Genomic DNA, 25,344 nt, shown 5'->3' with positions numbered 1-25,344 from the left:
CTTGTTTTATGGATAAATTTATGAGAACGGAGAAACATTGGCTGTTCAGCTTTGCAGCTGTTGCATTTCATTGTAAATACTTTTTCAAGCACTTGAACACTGTGTGGGCTAAAACCATGTAAATATGCAAAAAAAGACTCCTTTTACTGAAATAACATTTTAGTAGTAACATGCTTCCTTGCTTCCTCTTTTTTTCCTCAAATACTGACTTGAAATGACTTCTCCTTTGTGACCTTTATCACTGGCTGATGTGGGGGAGTGTATGCATGTTGAAATTCATTCTGACACACAAAGATTGCCTACAAGTGCATAATTGAACTTTGTCAGTGCTGTGGATTGGTAAATAAAGATCAATTACAGAGCTGTAGCCAGTGTTTATGCAACAATAAATTTCTGCAAGTACATTCGTGCTGCTGTGTGCTGCTTCCATTAAAGTTTTCATGCAGTTTGTTCAACCTGGTTGTAATGTAACCAGATAGTGGTGTGGATTTCCTGCTCAATATTCTATACAAAAATATCTGGTTTAAATTTCATTGTTCTTTGTGTTCATTGATATCTTTCATTAGTTGTGGACTTTATACCAACACAAAGGTTCATCCATTTCTTTCTTAAACATTACGTACCAGATATGAGGCAGAATCCTCCCACGAAGTCACTGTGATAAGGTGCTCCTTTGTCACAATTCACCCATAGTTAGATATGTTTCTGAAAAGATTTGAAAATTAATATTCTGCTCTCTCTCTCTCTCTCTCTCTCTCTCTCTCTCTCTCTCTCTCTCTCTCTCTCCCCCCCCCCTCTCTCCCCCCCTCTCCCTTCCTCTCTCTCCCACTCTCTCTCTCCCTCCCCACTCCCTCCACTTTCCCTCCATGCCCCTCCTTAAACCTTCCTTCAATATCTTCTTCTTTTGTATGTTATCATGTCATGTCATTTCAGTAATTGGAGATATTTTATCTATTTTTATGTAGTTTGTATTTTTATGATTAACTTTCTGAGTTTAAATGTTATGCTGTGAAGCTTTTTTACTCAAGGCATTTTTATTGTGACACTGCACTGGAATGTAGCATAAGCATGTGTATATTAGTCATGCACTGTTCACATTTTTTTAAAAATTTTATTCAGAGTTTGTTGCTTGGTTATGATAATGTAATTAATGCCTGCACTGCTACTGTGTGTGTTCAGTTTTTACGATTATTTTGTTTTGAAGAATCATGAAATGTATGTGCTTGAAGAAGCCTGTAGCAACAAACTGCCTGAGTACTGAAAAGCCGCCAAGCTGAATTTGTGAATTGTTGCAGCAGATACATTTTATTTCCTATCTTCCATTGCTATTCACAATGCACTATCAGCACTTTTTATTTATTGGGTGGTTTTTTGATGGAAAATTGATGCATGTACTCTGCAAAAAGGCGGTAAGTTTCAAATCAGTTGGATTTAATGTAATCCATTATGAGACGGATCTCATTTCTATTCTTTGTCATCTTCTTAATTGTATCAAGAACACTCTTAATTAACCCTCTTATACAGACAATAAATTTCTATGTTGGAAATACACTACTCAGCCAGAACATTATAATCAGCCATCTAGCAGCATGTTGGCCCATCTGTATCATTCAAAATGACTGCAGTTTTCAGAATGAATATTCACTCTGCATCAGTCTGTGCACTAATTTGGAATTTCCTGGCAGATAAAAACTGTGTGCCAGACAGGGACTTGAATGTGGGACTTATGCCTTCAGCTATGAAAGGCAGAGGTCCTAGATTAGAGTCCTAGTCCAGCACAAAGTTTCAGTCTGCCAGGAACTTTCAACCGCAGTTTGATCAGAATGGATTTTTTAAGTCCAAGTGATTTGATTGGAAGCAGTTGACACCAAAAATATATGTACAATTGATTGACATCTTTGTGAACTGAGATGAGGTTGCAAGCTCATGACTGTTACTTGATGAGAACATATATGGGAGTAAATTGGGATTGATAGGTACATGTCTTTTTATAGATATCAACTGTTGCTCATGATCATGGTTCTCCATTGTAGCAAGATTTTGGCTTTGTGACAAAGGAAGTAGTTCTGCAGAAGGGTGCTATGTCTATTGGGAAATGCTTCAGGTCTTTGGTGGTTTAGCTACATGATATACAGAGGTCCAAGTAATTGCTCTCCGTAGCCTAATATTGTCAGTTGTGATGCATGCACCTATCATGGTGGGCCCATCAGTCCTCCACTTCATTTCTTTCCTTTTTATGTCGCTACCCCAGCATAGTGTTACATGACTATCAACACACTGCATCCAGATTGGTCACACAGTTGATTTCCATTGCTTCGTGATTCATGCTCTCAAATTATATATGGAGGTGAAACATTCTGACATCTACCATTAGCTACAGTATTAGTCATCAACTTATGAAAAGTAATTAATGACACAAGCTGATGGACATCCATGAAGGTTGGCATTTCCATGATACTCACTCCCAACTGGCTAACCATCAGAGTCCGCTATTCATTGAAGTGGTTTAAACCAGCTGCTTCCTCAATTTTCTGAACAATGAGATGACTGTACGATTTCCTTGTATCCTTTTTAGTTGTTCTGTACCTTTTTTTTACCTTGACGTGCTCTCCAGATAATGCGAGTTTCCTAAGTTCCATGGCAGAGCATGCCCTAATTTTCTTGCTGACCAGAGTAGCCATGACACTTAGTCAAACCAAATACAAAAGAAGTAACAAAAATGGGAGTACTTATTTTACCACCCACTTAAAAGAAGAGTGCCAAGTTTGTGTGTGTGTGAATAAGTGGGCATAGGATTTGACATCCTTGATGATGAATTCATATTTAAGTCTTTTGTCTATCTATCAAAACTGATTCATTCACCAGTATTCTCTACGTTGATTGGAAAGAACAATGCCTCAAAATAAAAAGTAGCACGCTTTTGTGTATTGTCATATCAGGCAGTTTGAGTGCAACAGGCAAAATTGCATTTCTACATATTAATTTTTAATTCTGTGTTTCTGCCTTGCCTTTCATCACACCTGCTGTGGATATGAAATAAAATGCATGGTCATGTGAGTACCGGCTATTTTGCTGAATGATAAACATTTGTGCCATTTAGCTGAAGAAAAAAATGATGTGTCTGTCAATTAAAGAGAGACTGAAGCTCATTGGAAATTACACCTTATAACCTGTAAAATATTAGCTGAATCATTAATTTTTTTCACCCTAATTAACATAAAGTCATAAATCACTCTCCTGTGTACATAAATATCTACGTTAAAACTATGTAATTTGATTGCATTTGCCTGAGGTACATCTTTTTTCCAGGACTTTTTCCAAAACCGTTAATACCATTGGCCAAACCACAAAAAACACCATCACCAAAATCGGTCCGTGTTGTTTCTCCAACGTCAACTCCAACATTGGTGGACTCTCTGTCACCTGGGACCTGTGTGCCAAAACCATCACCTGTTCGTCCGACTGAACTGGTGACTACCACCGATACCTCTCCCTCGGCACGGTTGTCGCCCTCTCCATCTGGTAAACGTCTGTCTTCCACTCCAGAGGAACCACCAGCTGATCCTGCAACGTGTGAGATTGTGCCAGGGAAGGAGACAACTGTGGAGATAAATAAGGACAAAATGGGACTTGGACTCAGTATTGTGGGTGGCTCTGACACCTTGCTGGTAAAGCTTTTTTTTTTATACTAATCTCTTCTATATTTTGAACTAATCTGAGGTTTAAGTAATTCATAAAATTGTTTTTAAAGCCTGTGCCAGAATGCTTTTAAGTAATTTAGATGAGCAATTTGTTTGCCATATAATATGAAATGAATAGATAAGCTTATGACAAGAAATGTACTACATGCATTTCTAAGATTTACACTTGTTCTGGCTTGAAATATTCATGTACCTCAGTTGTCTCATAAGTAAACCATGCATTGGCAATGCACTTCACAATTTCATTACATTCCACTGATAAATTAGGGCCTGTAGCTACACAACTGTGGGGTGGATAACTTCTACATTATTATTCCTATTTGTTATCCTGAGCTGCTGCATGAGTCCAAGTATATGAAAAATTGTGGAAGTGCAGAAATTTGTAAGAACCAAGTGCCTATCATAGTTCAGAAGATATTATATCACAGACACTGAGCTGCATGGAAAGCTGCCACCTCATGGATGACATTTAAATTTATTACTTGTTTGTACTAACTCTATTCACAAAATATTTTGCAGACAATCATAAGCCACGGCTTGTACTTGCACAGATATATCTTTGTACGACACATAGTCATAAACAATGAGAGGTGTGAAAAAGTGCTGCACCATGCATAAAGTTTTAATACTTTCATTCTTTACTACTAAGTCACTCCTACAGTCAACTTTCAATTGTAAAGCACAAATGACTTTAGGATTTAGGTCTATGAAGAGCCATTACAAAGTTGTGCTGTAGAAACCCAGCATAAAAACACTGTACACTACAAACACAGCTCATTTTTTATGTTTTCATTTCTAGTAGGAAACTGACAAAATCAGTACCCGGGCAATGCCGGGTTCTAGTTAATAATATAACTGTACTTCTTTGAGGTGATGATTAAAACTGTTACTTTCGGTCATATGCAAAAAGGATTTTATCTTAGATGATATATTTCTATTATGGTGGATATGTACGTAAAGCTGTCATCATCCCAAAGGTTCACTGAACATGTCAGTTCATTGCCGGATACGGTTCTATTAGAAGTGGAACACCATTGTCTTCCTCCGGTCTTTAAACTGACTTCCCCAGCCATTTGTAAGGGGTTCTACAGTTTAATATGGACTCTGAGCTATGGTGCAACTTGAAATTTTCCACATTAAAAAATTGTATATAGGAGCACTTAAAGTAGAAAATACTAAATATAGCTTTCAAAGCAATATTGGAAAGTCCTAGGTAGAATACAAATAGTGAAATGGGTTAAGGTAACAACGTACAATTTACAGGGGTGGAAAAAATGAAAACACTAAAAACACAACATGTTACCATGCCTAATATGGTGTAGTAAAACCGTTGGCATTCAAAACAGCTACCAGGCATCTCAGAATGGATAAATACAGGTCCTATATGGTTGTCGAGGGAACCTTATACCATTCTTCCTGCAAAATAATGTTCAGGTAACGATGATGGAGGTGGATAGCCATTACATGTCCATCTTTCCAAAGTAGACCACAAAGACTGAGTAATATTGAGATCTGGTGACTGTAGTGGTCAGGTGAGATGTGACAATTCATCCTCCTGCTTACAAAATTAGTCCTGGACAATGCGAGCTTATGAACAGAGGCCCTGTTGTGAAATGCAGCATCACTACTGGGGAACATATATTGTACCATGGGGTGGACCTGCTCAACCAAAATAGTCGCATAATCCATGGCAGCAATGCAACCTTGCAGAGTAACTTGGGGCCATGGAATACCATGATATGGTTGTCCGAATCATGACCAAACCCCCTTCCTTTCACTCTTGGCAGCAAGCATAGGCTAGGGATAGAATACACCAGATGTAAACTTGACCAGAAGTTGGAAACAGTGTGGAACAACACTCACATGACCAAATGACTTTCTTCCATTGCACCATAGCCCAAAGTTTTATGGCTTCGGCACCATGTTTTCCTGTTATGGACATTTGCATCACTGATGTGTGCTTTTTGAATTCCAGCTTGCACTGCTGTTCACACCTTATTGAGTTTCCTCCATATTGTTTTAGTGCTGACAGGGTTCATTAGTGTGATATTCAGTTCTGCAGTTCCTTTCGCAGCTGTTGTCCTGTTATTTTTTGACAGAATCCTCTTCAGTGACCACCTGTCATGATCAGGCAACATACACTTTTCATACACATTGTGACTTCGTGGATGATGTTTTTCCACATCCCCTGCATGCAGTATAAATATTCAATACAGTGCCTCTGGAAGTGCCAAACTCTTCAGCTACCTTCGTTACGTAAGCACCCATGTTCATTTAGCTCCAACATCATGCACTCACAACTGCACTGAATGTTCTGACTACGAGTGATACTTGCAACATATTGAACAGGGCCATCTTAAGCCAAGCAGGGGACCCTACAGTATGGGACCGCTGGGCACAAAGTAAAAAATAAACACATCAGAATAATGTACATTTGTTTAGTGAATTTGTTGGTAAGAATTATACAATTCAAATACAAGTGATTAGTTCCACAGATTGACTTACATTCAAATTAATGGTTTCTTTAGAGATGTCCGAGATGTAAAGTCTTCAGTTATGTCCTCAACATCCAGTTTTTGAAGGATGTCACTTTCTATGCATATGACTGGCACAAAGAGTCTGGGTCCCTGTAACAAAAAAGAAGTTTAATTTGAATGAGCACATCAGAATGTACATTTGTTTATTTACTTTATTGGTTATTACAGTTAGCATTATACAAATCAAATACAACTGATTACTGTTTTGCAAATCGGAATTATGTTGAAGTGCAAAATTGTCTATTATGTTCTCAAAGTCCTTATTGTTGAAGGATATCACTTTCTGTGCACACGATTTACAAATTATAGTCCGTGAGACGAGTGATTGGTACTGACAGTTCCGGCGGGCAGACGGCGCTGTTGCCGATCGTGGCTCACAGCACGTGGCGCCCTGTCTGCTACACGCATTCTCTAGCAGCAGAAATAAAAGCGAGACAAAATACAAGTCGTATTGGTACGCGTGAATTTATTTAAAGTTGATGCTTGGAATATATTAACTCGAAAACTGATAAGAGCTATTTAGTACAAGTATCTAAGATGCTGAAACGTAATAAAGTTATTTGTTAAACTTCACAACTGAAATGAAAACTATTTTCGCAAGTTGTTGAACATTAGCAGTTTTGGTTTCCATTGTTAAGTATTAGCATTATTAATTTGTTCTACTACAAGCTACAGAATAATTGGTCAGTGTATTAAGAGTTATAATCTGAAGAAAGTACTCACAATATGATGATCTGGTTGTAGATCGATAGCAAACTCCCTCCTTACATTCCTGAATACGTTGTAGTTCTGCATTCCTGAAATCTTCTCTGAAATCTACTTTTCGCCGTTTCAACCACTGAATGATATCGTCTTTTTTTTGTTGCCAAGGTTGGTGCCTTATCGTGAACAACGGAATGATAAGGCGCATTGTCCATAACAATCACTGATGGACTTGTCAGATTCGTCATAAGCGATGTCTCGAACCATTCTTGAAATACTACACTGTTCATTTCTTCATGGTAATCTCCCGTCTTTTTTGATCGAAACATTTTCAAGCAGTTTGGCACAAAACCTTTCGATGTTCCTTCATGGAAGACAATAATACGCCCTCCTTTGCCAACAGGCACTGCCATTGTCCCCTCGGGCGTTCCATCATTCCAGCCTCTACGTAAAGAATGGCTGGCATTGACCCAAGTTTCATCTAACCACACTATACTTTCGAATTCCACACCCATGATCCTGCGCAGAAATTTGCACCGCCATGCAACTACATCTGTCCTTTCCATTAATATTTTGCGTCCGTTAAACAGTGAATAGCTGAAGCCTATGTCTTTCAACACTGTACGCAATGAAAATTTGCTCCCTTTAAAAAGATCGTCTTTCTGAAGCGACACCTGTAATTTAGATAGAGTGGGATGTTCCCTTCTCTTATAATAGCTGTATATATGACGACGAATAGCGTCTTTCTGAAAATCATCCAAAGCTGTCACCTGCTTATTTCTCGGTCGCTTCTTTCCTGGTGTGTTGTGCCACTCTCGTCACAATCTACACTATACTGTACTTTCCCTATCTTTACAACAATGTTCTTACTTATTTTCAATGCTGCTGCAGTTCTCTTCACAACGTGAACAACAGGAATTAAGGGCCCACCTTTGTCCTTTTCTTTCTCAAAGTAATCCCTCACAGAGCACACGAATTCATGGGCCTGGGTGTGTAGCACACTTTTCTTCCTCCGTTTCACTTCTTGTGTTGGGCTGGTACTACCCGCCGCACTAGACATTGTTTACAACGAAACATAAACAAAGAAACACTAAAAACAACAAAAACGAAATAAACTGCGAATTCAACTTCAGACAAACGACGAACGACCGCACCGCCTGCACGCGAGACACTGGTAAGTTTCATAAGCGCGCGCGACCGGGTTTCAGAGCGGCAACGTGGCCCTTGCTACCCGCTCAAAGTCAGGCCGTCATTGGCTGCCTGCCTGCGGTCGCTAGGCAACGGAAAGACGCTACCGAGCTGTCAATACCAAAGACTCGTCTCCCAGACTATAGTAAGTTGTTCCTGTATAGTAGTCATTTGTAATTCATTTTGTATTCTCTTTGGTTGTGAAAATTAACATTGTCCTCTATAATTGGTTGCCATTAGACAAAGAACTATCCTGGTAGCAACTTCTACATTTGGGAACGTTCCTTCAGTTTTATCCGCCTTTATTAGAGAATGTAAGGCTGAAATACTCAATTCTGGAGATTCGTTTGGAATGTTTTTCAGGTGTTGCCTTAAATGAAAATATTCTGACATGAGCTCATTAGTGTCAATGTCTTCATGATAGAATTCTGCAAATTCTTTTCAACTATTTCTCAACTGGTTAGAATTGAATTGTTTTAACTAAGAAAGAAAACCAAAACTTTTGTCAACTTCTTGGTATGGTTTCAAATGTTGCTTTAAATGAGTATCCAATTTGTCAATTATAGGCAGAAAAGTTTCTACACAAAATTTTTCTTTGGCATTCAATTGCACAGTCTCTGACAATTCTTCGAAAAAAGTGGTACTCATGCTGTGAATTCTTTTCCTTTGGGAGTTATATTTATAGTCAGCACTTGCATTTTTCTCTTTGGCTGACGATTCATACTGATTGAATCTACTGCATCCAGTACTGATAAAATTGGCAAGAGATCCAAAAAAGTTTTGTTGCAACATCTGTTGTGATGACTCTATTATGTAAAATTATGCTTGTCTAATTGATAATTATTGAAAGTTCATTCCATATCTCCATTAGGAGAATAGTCTCCAGTTTTTACATTTCTTGGCAAGGCTCAAAAATATGACTGTAGCCATTATGCAAAGTGTTAAGAGCATCAGCATATGCAGACCATCTGGTTTCAGAGAGGGGATTCAGAAATTTATCTGCACCTACGAATTCTGTCAAAATTTTCAATCGATTGTTTGAACCCCCCCCCCCCCCCCCCCCCAAAAAAAAAAAAAAAAAAAAAAAAATGTGAACAGTTTGTGGACAAAGTGGAAATATGCTGCTGCTTCTGAAACACATCCAACCACCTGAACACTTGCTAAATTGTGACTGTGCGGCACATGGGACACAAATAGTAAATTCACATATTTCTTTTATTCTTGTCTGAAGACCAGAATACTTTCCTGTCATATTTGTTGCATTATCATAGCTCTGTCCACAACAATCCTTTATTGAAATGTCAAGGCTGTCCAAAAAATTAAAAGTAGTATCTGCTCTATTTTGAACTCTGTGCTTCTCCATAGGCAAAAATCACAAAAATCTCTCATCAGGGGGTCCGTCTTTTATGTACCGACTGATGAAAGTTAGTTGGTCAACATGAGAGAGATCTGGTGAGGAATCCATGCTTATTGAGCAGTGTTTGGTTGCTTTTAGTTCACTGACAATCATTGTTAACACTTTCTGTCCCATTATTATTTATTATTATTCGTTACAGTCAACTTTGGACTACGCTAAGCATCAGTCATTTCTTGTGCTTTTTCTTGCGTTCTTCCCAGTACTTCTTCATTTTTTCTGAGTGGGCTTCTTTACGTTCTTGCGACCAGGTTGTTCCCGTCTTCTTTGATTGCGTTCGGTCTTTGAATCCCTGTATTTTGTTGATGGCATTCCTATATTCCATTCTGTTGTAAACTGTCTCTGGTATAATGTTCATTTCTGCAATGTCTTCTTTTACTTCTTTCAGCCAGTTAATTTGTGTCTTTCTGCTTTCCATGTATTCCAGGATTTTCTTTGCCGTTCTTTCTGGTGCCATTCTTTTGACATGCCCATAGAAACTCAGTCTTCTCTTTTTAAAGGATGTTGTCAGTTTTTCAATTTTCTCGTATAACTCTTTATTGGATCGCAATTTATAATCTTGTCCATCCTTTTTAGGTCCTAAGATCTTTCTCAGTATTTTGCTCTCTTTTATTTCCAATTTCTCCAACAGACGTCTGTCCCATTATATTAATACGTTCATTGCAAATATTCACAGACAAATATGATTCAGTTCCTTGGCATGATTGCCATTGTTTAGTGTATGATCAGAAAGAAAATGGCCAAATTTGCTTATTAATTCTAAGCATCCTAAATAATTGCCATTATTTTGAGACCCCAAAATGTTGTTATATCCATGGAACCTAAGTCCCCTTGAAGCTAAAAATTTCATAACTGCAACAATTCTTTTTAGTACGCATCTTTGTATTGACTGCAAGAACTCAGATTATTTCCCAGAAACTTGTTAAATAGATGGAAACAACAACAATATACAGCCTTCTCTGATGGTGACTATAGAAGCCACTTTCTTTATACACACTCACCATTCATCAGTTTGTGAGTGAAAACACTCCTAGTTAAGTTTCTGGTTTTTGTTTTACCGCTTACATCAGAAAAATGTGTATAAGTTTTGGAAAAGTAACTATTTTTAATTTGGAAAAACTCTAGCCCTTTGTGAATCCAAATATCACCCACTTCTTCCATTAAAAATTTTATCACAGTTCTTATAAGGGTCATGATATATACTTTCTAGAATGCCTCTGTTTGGTGAGGCGAAGTGGCTTGAGCTGGAAGATGTGTGCTGTGATGTGTGTTCATAATTGGAACTGATGAACTCTAAACACAAATGTTATCCTCTATGTTGAAAATGGGCCCCATTTCTTAGCTTTGATATTTAGATATATCTTGAGATGATGAGGTCGATGAATCACTGTGCCTGTTAGTTTCTTCATTGGTAAAGAATGAAGTTAGTTTAGGTAGTGTGCTTGTATTTTCTTCTTGAATAGCATGGCCGGGATATCCCCATGATTTTTTTGTGTGTAGGGTTATTGTAATGAACCCATTTTTCGTCCCCGGTCACAGTGCGATGCAGAAATCCCTTCCTTTTTCGCCTCTGAAGCAACTGTTCACAATCACCGTTCAACGTCTCTTGGTTTCAGCTCACACGGGACCCAAGTTCCTTCTTTCTGAATCATGCCCATAGCCTTGAGACGCTTTGAACTGGCTTGTTGTGTCACTCTCACTAATCGGGCCAGTTCATCTTGAGTTTGACGCGAGTCTTCACTCAGCAGTGTCTCCAATTCTGCATCTTCGAAAACATTATCTCTTCTACCACTATGCTGGTCTACGACGATAAAATCACCGTTCTGTAAGTGTTGCTCATGACATGTTCTTTCACTAATAGTGTCCTTACCATACGTACTTGAGAGCATTCGATGAGACTCAGCCACTGTTTTCTTCATATTGAAACAAAACAGTAACACCTCCCACAAATGACTAGAATTAGGCTCATAAACTGACATTTTCAATCAAGAACAACTTTATGGTGCAGACACAAATGGACTAATGTTTGAATGAGGTTACGTTGACCGAGGTCCAAGCTAACTACCTGATGTCTGCGATCTGTTTCTTTCGACTGCTGCTTACCATTGCGCCACCTATCGGCAAACAGCGGAAGCAAAGTTGCTCACCTTGTACATCACTGAAACTTTTTTTATTTTTCAATGTAGCCTCCTTGTAGATTAATGCACTTGGTCCAACAAAATTCTGGTGCCTTGATCCCATCTCAAAAATGAGTTTCCTCCAGGCCTGCAAAATAGTTATAAACTCGGGCTATCAATTCTTCATTTGAAGTGAATCTTCATCCATCAAGAAACATTTTGTTTTGGGAAGAGATGGAGGTCTGACAGAGCCATATCAGGTGAATAAGACAGGTGTGGCAACAATTCATATCTTAGTTCGTGTAATTTTGCCATGCAATGGCACATGTGTGCAGGTGTGCATTGTTTTGATGGAAGATGACTTTCTTCCTTGCTAAACCTGGTCTTTTTTTGCATATCTTTTATTGCAATTTGTGCAGGTGGTTAGCGTAGTATTCTCCAGTAATTGTTTGCCCAGTTGGGAGATAATCTACAAACAGAATCCCCTTCACATCCCAGAATACTGATGCCATGACCTTTCCCATTGAATCCCCCTGCGGGTCCGGGGTAAGAATAGGCCCGAGGTATTCCTGCCTGTCGTAAGAGGCGACTAAAAGGAGTCCCTCCCCCTCAAGGGGGTAGTTAGCGCCTGCGTCCGGAGACGGACGGTTCCACGACCTCTATTTGCGGTCATTTTGCTTTTTCACTTCTCGTTTCTTCCTTTCTTTGGTTGGTTCCTTTCTTTGCTCTTCTCCACCTCACTGTCTTCCTTACTCTTTCCCCTGCATAATCTCCTTGCCTTCTCATTGCCTTCTTCTCCTTGCCTTCTCATTGCCTTCTTCTCCTTGCCTTCTCATTGCCTTCTTCTCCTTGCCTTCTCCTTGCCTTCTCCTTGCCTTCTCATTGCCTTCTTCTCCTTGCCTTCTCATTGCCTTCTTCTCCTTGCCTTCTCATTGCCTTCTTCTCCTTGCCTTCTCTGGTCTCCGCCTCGGCGTTTGAGACACTGTCCTCTCTCTCTCTCTCTCTCTCTCTCTCTCTCTCTCTCTCTCTCTCTCCTTTTTCCTCTTCTTCCTTCCTCCCTGTGCGCGCCTGAAGGCCGACCCACGCGTTCGCACGCGTAGCCGGTGACGGGGTAACGTGTAATTCCCCGCCCTGGGTAGACATGTAAGGCACGCGCGTACCCCCTGGTAAAGGCCAGGCCCGGGGAGGGGTGATTGCCTGAGCTGATACCTTCTGACCATGCCGATTGGTCCCTCCGTCTGTTTCTCGGGAGGTGTGACCTGAGGTGTAAACATTCACCTAAGGCGGGAGTGCCCTCTGAGAGGGTCCCCACAAGGAAGGAGCGCGCCATCGGAGACGCTGGCAATCATGGGGGATTTCTCCGCAATGGATTTCACTCCATCTCTCTTGACTTCTGCCCAAAAACGGAAACGTGACCAGCTACCAGTGACAAAAGTACTACCGCCTGCCCCACAGTTCCTCGTCGTTTCTCGATCTGAGGACGGAAAGGATTTTTCCTCTGTCAACCCTTTCGTTATCCAGAAGGGCGTCGATGCCATAGCCGGATCTGTCAAATCCTGTACCAGGTTGCGTAACGGTACCTTATTACTCGAAACTGAGAGCGCCTTTCAGGCACAAAAACTGCTTCGGGCCACACTCCTGTACACATTCCCTGTCCGGGTGGAGGCTCACCGAACTTTGAATTCGTCTCGTGGTGTGGTCTACACTAGATCCCTCGACGGTTTGACTGACGAGGAGATTCAATCTTTCCTCGCTGAGCAGGGCGTGACGGCTGTCCATAGGGTCATGAAAAAGGTCAACAATGACCTTGTACCGACCCGGACACTTTTTTTGACCTTCGATAGTGTTCAGCTGCCATCGCGCATCAAAGCGGGCTACGAGGTTATTTCTGTTCGCCCCTATGTCCCGACACCTACGCGCTGCTACCAGTGTCAGCGTTTCAATCACACTCGCCAATCTTGTTCCAATGCGGCTAAATGTGTCACTTGTGGCAGGGATGCCCATGAGGGTGACTGTCCACCTCCGTCTCCTCGTTGTGTGAACTGTCAGGGTGACCATGCTGCATCCTCCCGCGACTGTCCTGTCTATAAGGAAGAACGCTGTATCCAGGAAATTCGGGTCAAAGTGTCCACCTCGGCTGCTCGCAAGCTATTGGCTAGTAGGAAGCCCACGCTGCTCCCAGCGGGGAAATACAGTACTGTCCTCGCCTCTCCTCGGACTACCAGGGAGGTGGCAACCCAGACCTGCGATCTGACCTTCAGCACCACGGTCGTCCGTTCGGCCAGTGCTAAGATCGCGCGGTCGACGTCTCCTCTTCGTCCCATCACCCCACAGACACCAGCCCCTTCATCAGCTTCTGCTAAGACGAAGACCCAGAAGTCAGATGCACGGGCCTTCAAGAAGGAACCGTCCTGTGCAGACTTCCTACGTACCTCGACCTCCCAGCCTTCATCCGGTACTTCCACCAAACGACCATCCAAGAAGGCTAATAGGAAGCACAGTTCTCCTTCTCCGCCACGGCGCATTTCTTCTCCTGCGCCACCCAGCGGTTGCCGCCCCAGGCCGTCATCCCTTTCGCCTGGCCGCACCGCTGGTAGCCGAACATCTGGCCGTTCACCGGCGGAGGAAGCTCCCCCTCCCGGCCATCTTCCCAAGATGGCCGATGAACCTATAGACCCAATGGACGATGACTGTCCGCCTACTGATAGCGGCGGCAGTGCTCGCTCGAAGCCAGGCCCTCAGCGGCCTTCGAGGTGACCCCTTCTTTCATCTTCCTTTTTTCTTACGATGGCACTTATTCACTGGAATATTCGCAGCATTCGCTCCAACCGAGAGGACTTGAAGTTGCTGCTTCGCTTGCACCGTCCGCTCGTCGTAGCCCTCCAGGAAACGAAGCTACGCCCATGCGATCAAATTGCCTTGGCACACTACACCTGTGTGCGTTTTGACCTACCCCCTGTGGTAGGTATCCCAGCTCATGGAGGGGTTATGTTGCTGGTCCGGGATGATATTTACTACGATCCCATCACGTTGCACACCGGCCTGCAGGCAGTTGCCATCCGCATTACTCTCCCCACTTTTAAATTTTCCATTTGTACCGTTTACACTCCATCGTCGTCTGCCGTTACCAGGGCAGACATGATGCAACTTATTGCTCAGCTACCTGCACCATTTTTGTTAACTGGAGACTTCAATGCCCACCATCCCCTTTGGGGCTCTCCAGCATCCTGCCCGAGGGGCTCCCTGTTAGCAGACCTTTTCAACCAGCTCAATCTCGTCTGCCTCAATACTGGCGCCCCTACTTTTCTTTCGGATACATCTCACACCTATTCCCATTTAGATCTCTCTATATGTACTCCCCAACTTGCACGCCGGTTCGAGTGGTATGCTCTTTCTGATACATATTCGAGCGACCACTTCCCGTGTGTTATCCATCTCCTGCAGCATACCCCCTCTCCGTGCTCATCTAGTTGGAACATCTCCAAAGCAGACTGGGGGCTCTTCTCTTCAAGGGCGACCTTTCAGGATCAAACATTCCCAAGCTGCGATAGTCAGGTCGCACACCTCACGGAAGTCATTCTCTCTGCTGCTGAATACTCCATCCCTCACCCTACTTCTTCTCCACGTTGCGTACCGGTCCCCTGGTGGACCGCAGCATGTAGAGACGCTCTACGTGCTCGTCGACGTGCTTTACGCGCCTTTAAACGCCACCCTACAGTGGCGAATTGTGTCAATTATAAACGATTACGTGCACAGTGTCGTCGTATTATTAAAGAAAGCAAGAAAGCCAGCTGGGCTGCTTTCACAAGCACCTTCAACAGTTTTACTCCTTCTTCTGTTGTCTGGGGTAGCCTGCGCCGGCTATCTGGCACTAAGGTCCACTCACCAGTTTCTGGCTTGACGGTCGCGAATGACGTCCTTGTGGCCCCTGAGGCTGTCTCCAATGCCTTCGGCCGCTTTTTCGCAGAGGTTTCGAGCTCCGCTCATTACCACCCTGCCTTCCTCCCCCGCAAACAGGCAGAGGAGGCTAGGCCACCTAACTTCCGCTCCTCGAATCGTGAAAGTTATAATGCCCCATTCACCATGCGGGAACTCGAAACCGCACTTGGCCGATCACGGTCCTCCGCTCCAGGGCCTGATTCTATTCATATTCAGATGCTGAAGAACCTTTCTCCTGCGGGTAAAGGTTTTCTTCTTCGTACTTACAATCGCATCTGGATTGAGGGACATGTTCCCGCATGCTGGCGCGAGTCTATTGTTGTCCCGATTCCTAAGCCGGGGAAGGACAAGCACTTGCCCTCCAGTTATCGACCCATCTCGCTTACCAGCTGTGTCTGTAAAGTGATGGAGCGAATGGTTAACTCTCGATTGGTTTGGCTGCTCGAGTCTCGACGCCTACTTACCAATGTACAATGTGGATTTCGTAGGCGCCGGTCTGCTGTTGACCATCTGGTTACCTTGTCGACCTTCATTATGAATAACTTCTTGCGGAAGCGCCCGACCGCGGCTGTGTTCTTTGATTTGGAGAAGGCTTACGACACCTGTTGGAGGGCGGGCATTCTCCGCACCATGCATACATGGGGTCTTCGCGGTCGCCTCCCTCTTTTTATTCGTTCCTTTTTAATGGATCGACAGTTCAGGGTACGTGTGGGTTCTGTCCTGTCAGACACCTTTCGCCAGGAGAATGGGGTACCACAGGGCTCAGTTTTGAGTGTCGCTCTCTTCGCCATAGCAATCAATCCAATAATGGATTGCCTCCCAGCTGATGTATCAGGCTCCCTTTTCGTGGACGATTTTACCATCTATTGCAGCGCGCAGCGTACGTGTTTCCTGGAGCGCTGTCTTCAGCGTTCTCTTGACCGTCTTTACTCGTGGAGTGTTGCCAATGGCTTCCGTTTTTCTGCCGAGAAGACGGTCTGTATTAACTTCTGGCGCTACAAAGAATTTCTCCCACCGTCTTTACGACTTGGTCCCGTTGCTCTCCCATTCGTGGAGACAACAAAATTTTTAGGTCTTACATTTGACAGGAAACTTAGTTGGTCTCCACATGTGTCTTATTTGGCTGCCCGTTGTACCCGTTCTCTCAATGTCCTCCATGTTCTCAGTGGTATGTCGTGGGGAGCGGATCGAACCGTCCTCCTTCGCCTATATCGGTCGATCGTCCGCTCCAAGCTGGATTATGGGAGCTTCGTATACTCCTCTGCACGGCCATCCATCTTACGCCGCCTCAACTCCATACAACATCGGGGTTTACGACTTGCGATCGGAGCGTTTTATACTAGTCCCGTCGAGAGTCTTCATGCTGACGCTGGTGAGTTGCCACTCACCTACCGGCGCGATATACTGCTTTGTCGGTATGCCTGTCGGCTACTGGCAATGCCTGACCACCCATCTTATCGTTCCTTTTTTGATGACTCTCTCGACAGTCAATACGGGTTGTATGTCTCCGCCCTGCTACCCCCTGGAGTTCGCTTTCATCGCCTCCTTCAACACCTTCATTTTTCACTCCCTGCCACCTTTCGAGTGGGCGAGAGCCACACGCCACCTTGGCTCCAGGCTCAGGTTCGCGTCCACCTTGACCTCTGCTCACTCCCGAAGGAGGTTACCCCCGATTCAGTCTACCACTCCCGTTTTGTCGAACTTCGTTCGAAGTTCATTAATACGACCTTCATTTATACAGATGGCTCTAAGACCAATGACGGGGTCGGGTGTTCTTTTATTGTCGGGGCACATAGTTTCCAATATCGGCTCCATGGCCATTGTTCGGTCTTCACAGCTGAGCTCTTTGCCCTCTACCAGGCTGTCCTTTACATCTGGCGCCACCGACATTCTGCATATGTCATCTGCTCCGATTCCCTGAGCGCTATCCAGAGCCTCGGTGATCCGTACCCGGTTCACCCTTTCGTGCACCGGATCCAACGCTCTCTTCAGCAGCTGGTGGACGTCGGTTCTCCGGTTAGCTTTATGTGGATTCCTGGCCATGTCGGTATCCCTGGGAACGAAGCTGCAGATGCCGCGGCCAAGGCTGCGGTCCTCCAGCCTCGGACAGCTTCTTGTGGTGTCCCTTCGTCAGATTGTAGCAGGGTAATTTGTCGGCGCATTGTCTCGCTGTGGCATGCCGATTGGGCTGCACTTTCAGACAACAAGCTTCGGGCCTTGAAAGCTCTACCCGTGGCTTGGACGTCCTCCTCACGCCCTTCTCGGCGGGAGGAGGTAGTTTTGGCCCGGTTGCGAATTGGCCACTGCCGGTTCAGCCATCACCATCTGCTGACGGCTGCGCCGGCGCCGTTCTGCCCATGTGGGCAATTGCTGACGGTCCGCCACATTTTAACGTCGTGTCCGAATTTTAACACCCTACGTCTCGATATTGGCCTGCCATGTACTGTAGAAGCCATTTTAGCGGATGACCCACGAGCAGCTGCTCGCGTTCTTCATTTTATCAATTTGACAACCCTCTCAAAGGACATTTGATTATGCTGTTTTCTTTTTTAATCCTATGCCTGTCAGTATGTCTTTCATCGTGTTCTCCGTTTTGTTGCTGTTTTAAACTTGTGACTCGCGGTGCATTCCTAAAGTAGTCTGGGCGCTAATGACCGTTGACGTTGTGCGCCCTAAAAAAAAAAAAAAAAAAAAAAATTCCCATTGAAGAAAATTTTGTCTTTGCTGTCTTTGGTGGTGGAAAATCAGCATGTTTCCACTGCTTTGACTTTTGTTTTGTCTCTGGGGTATACTAAGGCATTGAAGTTTCATCTGTGGTCACAAACTGGCCCAAAAAACCTTTTTCGTTTCTCATAAAATGGGCTGAACATTCTTCCTATATGTCCAGTCTTGTGCGTTTTTGATCCTATGTCAAGAGTTGTGGCACCCATCTTGCAGATAATTTTTTCATTTCTAGTTCTTCAGTTAAAATATGATATACCCTTTCAGATGACAACTTGCAAGCATGAGCAATTTCATGCACTTTAAATCGGCAATCCTCCATGACCATTTTGTGCACTTTTGCAATGATTTCTGGAGTAGTGACACATCTTGGCCAACCACTGCGCGGATCATCATCTAAGCTCTCCCGACCAAATTTAAATTCATTTGTCCACTTGACAACAGTTGAATATGAAGGAGCAGAGTCCTCCAGTGTATTTTGGAAATAAGCATGGATGCCCTTTGCTTTCATAAGTTTCTTTACGAAGTACTTAATTACTGCTCGAATCTCGATTTCCCCCCCACCCCCACCCCCCACCCTTCCTTCTTCACAAATCACTCCGCAGGAGCAACAACAGAGCCACATCACTGCCACAGCTCTCTTCCAAGAGCACTGACGTGGCACATGTTTACAGGCAACAGTCCAATGAATATCACGTGAACAACTCGTTGCGTTAGCGTTGACCTCTTGTGGCGATTCCGAGAACTTTTCAAACCACCCTCATAATTAAACTTTTGCTACTTGAGAGGACCCCAGGAAAAACTAGTAATAGTAGGACAATGAAAATTTGTGGAAACATTTGTAACAACATGCAGAAGGGAAATAACAAATTAACCATTGAAAGAAACACATTTTAATTTCAAACAGTGGAAACTCCACAAAGAAATATCAACGAAGGAAGGAAAGATATATTGCTACTTAGCATAAAGAAGAAACGTTAAGTTGCTGACAGGGTCAATTAAAAGATACTTAGACAAAGCTTTTGACCACACCCTTCAGCAGCAAAAGAGGAACCGAGAAACACAACATTCGTACGCAAGCACACACCACACACACATGACCGCCAACTCTGGCAGCTCAGGCCAGAATAAAATTATCAAGTGGAATGGCAGCAGTAATCGGGAAGGGGAAGGGGTAGTAACGAATGGGTGGGAGGACAGAGGAACACTGTATGGTGGAATGTGCTGGCACTAAAATGCAAATAGGAACAGTGTCAGGAGGTTGTGGGGCAGGGAGGTGAGGAAAACAGAAGCAGAAAGGAGAGGAGTGGGGAAAGTTGGGTGGGTGCATTGGCAGAGGGTGGCAAACAGAGGCTGGGAGATGAGAATGGGGAGAAGATGATAGGACAAGGGTGTGGAAACTGTTGGGCGACAGTGTGGGCACAGTATGTTACTGTAGGTTGAGGCAGAGATAATTACAAGGGTGGTGGTGGTGGTGGTGGAGAGGAGGATCCAGGTGGATCGGTTAGTAAAGCAGCCATTGAAATCAAATGTGTTATGCTCAGCTGCAAGTTGTGCTGCAGTGTGGTCTACTTTGCTCTTGGCCTCAGTTTGGTGGTGGTCATTCATTGTGATGGACTTTTGGTTGTCAGTCATACCAATATAGAAAGCTGTGTAATGATTGCAGCAGAGCTGGTAAATGACACGGCAACTTTCACAGGTGGCCCCGCCCGTGATGAGTAGGATAAACCTGTGACAGGACTGGAATAGGAAGTGCTGTGTGAATGGATTGGCCAGATCTTGTGCCTGGGTCTTCATATTATCATTGTGGCAAGGGGTTGTGATTGGGAGTGGCAGAAGGTGGAAAAGGATGTTGTGGAGGTTGGGTGGGCAACAGAACACCACTTTAGGAGGGGTGGGAAGGATCATGGATATGATGTCCCTCATATCAGGGCATGATGATGGGTAATCAAAGCCCTGGGGAGGGTAATCAAAACCCAGGGATGGGTGTGGTTCCAGTCTGCGGTGGTACTGCGTGACGAATGCGACACTACATTGTGACTGGTTCGTGGGAATGATGGGAGGATGGGGTGTGTGAGGGGAAATGGCATGGGAGGTCTATTTGTAGACCAGGCCTGCTGGATAGTGCTTATGTATGAAGACCCTGATGAGACCCTGAGCATACTGAGCAAGATTCTTGTCACTGCAGATACGCCATCCCTGGGAAGCCAGGCTATATGGGATGGATTTTTTGGTGTGAAAGGGGTGACAGCTGTCGAAACGCAGGTACTGTTGGTGTGTTTAATGTGGACGGAGGTGGAGATAGAGCCTCAAGAGAGAAAGAGGTCAACGTCTAGGAAGGTGGCAAGGTCGATTGAGGAGGACAAAATGAAGCAGATGCGAGAGAAGGTGTTGAGAGTGTGAAGGAATGAAGATAGGGTGTATTGGCCGTGAGGCCAGATCATGGACATATAATCAATGTACCTGAACCAGACTAACGGTTTGGCATTTTTGGAGGTTAGGAAGGTCTCCTCTAGATGGCTCACAAACAAGTTGTCGTGGGAGAGTGCCAAGTGGCTGCCCGTGACTGTGCTGCAGATTTGTTTTTATACCTTCCTTTCAAAGGAGAAACGGGTGTGGGTTAGCATAAAGTTAGTAAGGTGTATGAGGAACGAGGTAGTGGGTTTGGAGTCTGAAGGTCATAGGGAAAGATAGTGTTCAATAGCAGTAAGAGTGTGGGCATGATGGATGTTGGTGTATAGGGAGGTGGTGTCAACAGTGGCGAGTAGCTATCCAGGATATAAAGGGGTGGGGACGATGGAGAGTTGGTGAAGGAAGTGGTTGGTATCTTCAATGTCGGAGGCTAGATTATGGGCAACTGAATGGAGGTGTTGGTCGATGACGGCTGAAATTATTTCAGTGGGGGCACGATAACCAGCCACAATGGGCATCCAGGATCCTTGGGTTTGTGGATTTTGGGGATCATGTAGAGGGTAGGTGTAGTTTTTATGGTTAGTTCACTAAAAATTCCTTTCCCTGGATCCCACTCCTCCTTTCACAATGACCTTCATCTTTTCAGATTCTTCCCATACCTGGCCATCACAAACCTGGTACTGCAAAAACTGGTCTTCATGTCACAAGCATCCTCTACATGATACTACTGCTCTGCAATTCCTGCTCCATACATCACATCTCTGAAAGTGAGTCCCTTGCTCTCAAGGAGCATTCCAGACACCACTTCCATAAGTTATCCAACCTGCTAACATACTACTGCTGCCTTGGAGCACCACTATACATCCCCTATCCTATCCACAGTGTTCCTCCTCTTCCACCCCTCATAGCTTCCAAACCCTACCTAGCTGACCTTTTGAACTTGCCATATCAGCCGAAACATTCCAACCTTTCCATGAAAACCCACAGCTCCGCAGAAGTTTCAGTCCTATCCAAGGCCTCACCTTTAGCCCTACATCCAAATTTAACCATGCTGTACTTGTCAAAGACCTACTCTCCTTCTCCTGATCCCTGTAATGGAAGCACTTCTTTGCCGGCAATCCCTCCAGCCAAAACCAACCTAATTCCAACATTGAACCCAGCCTCTCCCAGTTCATACTACCATCCAATCATGGTCCTTACCTCCTCCCATCCAACCACTCACTGGTCACCTTCCTTACCTCCAACTTAGCCTCACCATCCTTCCCCCAAGACCCTTCCTCAGAATATTACCCTTTCAGCAGAAGAAAGAACAACCGCACACAACCTCAAAACAAATGCTACCTAATCATACTACCTGCAGACAAAGCTTCTACCACTGTTGTTGTGAATCTTAGTGACTACCTGACAGAAGGCCTATTCCAATTATCTCATTTCTCAGTCTATAAACTCCACCAGAGTGATCCCATCCCAGAAGTCGTACACAACCTCCAGTCCCTGCTTAAAGCCCAGGGACCTTCCCAGAATGTCTCCCCTGAATCCATTTCCCTCCTCACCCCTATGACACCCCCACACACTCACCTTCTTCATGCTCCCCAAAATCCACAAACCCACCAATTCTGGACGCCCTATTGTGGTTGGTTGTTGTGCCCCCACTGAAAGAATTTCGGCCCTTATTGACCAACACCTCCAATCAAATGCCTGTCATCTAGCCTCCCACATCAAAGATACCAACCACTTCCTTCACCAACTCTCCGTCACGCTCACCACTGTACCTCCTGGTTCCCTACTCGTCACTGTTGACATCACCTCCCTATACACCAATGTCCATATGCCCATGGTCTTACCGCTATTGAACACTACCTTTCCCAACGTCCTTCAGACTCCAAACCACTACCTCCCTCATACAGCGTACTAACTTTATTCTAACCCACAACTACTCTTTTGAAAGGAAGGTATACAAACAAATCCACAACACAACCACGGTCTCTCAATGGCACCCCGCTTTGCCAACTTGTTTATGGGTCATCTAGAGGAGACCTTCCTAGCCTCCCAAAATGCCTAACCCTTAGTCTGGATCGGGTTCATTGATGATATGTTCATGATCTGTGCTTAGGGCCAAGATACCCTGTCTTCATTCCTCAGCGTTGCAACATGTTCTGGAAATTAGAGAGTGTCAGGGAATTTCAAACATATCAGGGAAATAGCAGGAAAATTTGAAAGAAACACTGGAAAAATCTAATTTTTGTCTCAGTAGATGGAATGCGCCGTTGCTGCCTCGGTGCAGCTGAGTATGTGCACTGCTTCCCTACTCCCTCATTCTTACTGCTTCTCCCCTTCTTACCATTCCACTCAGCTTGCAGTCAGTGCTGCCACCACTACTTGCTGCTAGCCTAGCAGCTGCCAACAAGAGGCAGGGAGGCGTGAGGAGTGGTTTGTTTGGATCTGATTCTCAGAGACTGTTGACGCAGTGGTTGGAGACGGTGGTCATGTGTGCATGAGTTGTGTCTGAGTGATGATGTGAAAGTGTGTGTGTTTTCATTTTCTGACAGAGGCTATGGCCGAAAATTTTGTTGTGAGAGTGTGATTGATTGTCTTTTCTGTGTGCCTGTCTGTGGCTCAGCACTCATCTTCACAGTGAGTTGTTACCTATCCTCATTAGTATTGATTCTCAGAGTATTCGTACAAGTTATCTGTTGCATGGATTGATCACCACAGGCTCATTTCATCAACATGGTGTCTGTGACACATGAACAGCTGGCCACAAGTGGACTTCAATGACGGGCCAAAATTGCAGGCCATTTGTGTGGGTATCCCTAATGGATCGGGCCTGCCGATCTGAAGCCGTCGTTTCCCACTAATGTGCAGTTCCTCCCTGCCAGATCTAGTCTCAGTGATCTGCCCACAGGACTGCAAGTACATTGTATAGTGTGACATTTTATAGACTTTCATTCATTCTAGCACATTTTGGCACTTTGAAAGTAGTTCATATTTTAGAAAGTATGGACGATAAGAAGAAAAAAATTGTGGCAATTGTTGGCGGTTTGTACGTTATGTACTCATATATTTCTTGAAAGAAAAATCGCACAATACCTGTAAAAAGAAATGATTGTGTGGCATTGATGGATGGGAGGCCCCATTTGGTGAAGTTTGGCTACTGGGTTGCAAGGCTTCGTTCAGGTGATGCCACATTAGGCAACTTGCATGTCAGTATTCATGAATTGATGATGAGGACAACATACTACCCAGTCCAGGAGTGAAAATCTAACCCAGCCAGCAATCGAGCCTGGATCCATTGCATGGTAGGCAAACATATTACCACTCAGCTCAGCAGGCGGACACAAAATGCCTCTAAAATACACACATCAAAAAAAGTTTTGCATCACCTCGGTTCCGATAGTTCCGGAACCTGTACAGAAAATTGGAATAGAGATCAACATAAACATCATTTCCACTCTTTTTTATTGGTCAGGAAAACCACACATTGCATCTTGTAGCAACATACAGCGAGACCTTCAGAGGTGGTGGTCCAGATTGCTGTACACACTTCTAATACCCAGTAGCACGTCCACTTGCATTGATGCACGCCTGTATTCATCATGGCATACTATCCACAAGTTCATCAAGGCACTATTGTTCCAGATTGTCCAACGCCTCAGTGGCGATTCGGCGTAGATTCCTCAGAATGTTTGGTGGGTCATGTTGTCCATAAACAGCCCTTTTCAATCTATCCCAGGCATGTTCGAGAGGGTTCAGTCTGTGTAACATGCTGGCCCCTCTAGTCGAGCAATGTCGTTATCCTGAAGGAAGTCATTCACAAGATGTGCATGATGGGGCCGCGAATTGTCATTCATGAAGACAAATGCCTTGCCAGTATGCTGCCGATATGGTTGCAGTATCGGTCAGAGGATGGCATTCATGTATCATACAGCTGTTATGGTGACTTCCATGACCACCAGTGGTGTATGTCGGCCGCACATGATGCTGCCCCAAAACAGCAGGGAACCTTCACCTTGCTGCACTCGCTCGACAGTGTGTCTAAGGCATTCAGCCTGACCAGGTTGCCTCCAAACACGTCTCCAACGATTGTCTGGTTGAAGGCATATGCGACACTCATCGGTGAGGAGAACATGATGCCAATCCTGAGCGGTCCATTCGGCATGTTGTTGTGCCCATCTGTACCACACTGCATGGTATCGTGGTTGCAAAGATGGACCTCACGTATCATGCAGCCTATTGCGCAATGTTTGAGTTGTAACATGACATCCTGTGGCCGCACGAAAAGCATAATTCAAGATGGTGGTGCTGCTGTCAGGGTTCCTTCAAGTCATAATCGGTAGGTAGCAGTCATCCACTGCAGTAGTAGTAGCCCTTGGGCTGCCTGAGCGAAGCATGTCATCGAAGTTCCTGTCTCTCTGTATCTCCTCCATGTCTGAACAACATTGCTTTTGTTCACTCTGAGACGTCTGGACACTTCCCTTGTTGAGAGCCCTTCCTGGCACAAAGTAACAATGCGGACATGATCAAACCGTGGTATTGGCAACCAAGGAATGGTTGAACTACAGATAACATTAGCTGTGTACCTCCTTCCTGGTGGAATGACTGGACGCTGCTCA

At 44.3% G+C, this 25,344-nt stretch overlaps 1 protein-coding gene across 1 annotated transcript in view; it reads left to right on the top strand.

Moving 5' to 3' along the window:
- Positions 1–25,344, top strand: part of LOC126260459 (multiple PDZ domain protein) — a 1,565,360-nt gene that overhangs the window by 1,520,485 nt on the left and 19,531 nt on the right. Inside the window, exon 21 of the mRNA XM_049957788.1 lies at positions 3,310–3,668. Within this exon, the coding sequence (XP_049813745.1) occupies positions 3,310–3,668 (359 nt within the window). The remainder of the gene's footprint in view (positions 1–3,309; positions 3,669–25,344) is intronic.

Source organism: Schistocerca nitens, chromosome 5 (genome assembly GCF_023898315.1).
Source record: "Schistocerca nitens isolate TAMUIC-IGC-003100 chromosome 5, iqSchNite1.1, whole genome shotgun sequence".
Taxonomy (NCBI): domain Eukaryota; kingdom Metazoa; phylum Arthropoda; class Insecta; order Orthoptera; family Acrididae; genus Schistocerca; species Schistocerca nitens.
The sequence above is the reverse complement of the archived record's forward strand: the minus strand, read 5'-3'. Positions and strand labels throughout refer to the sequence as shown.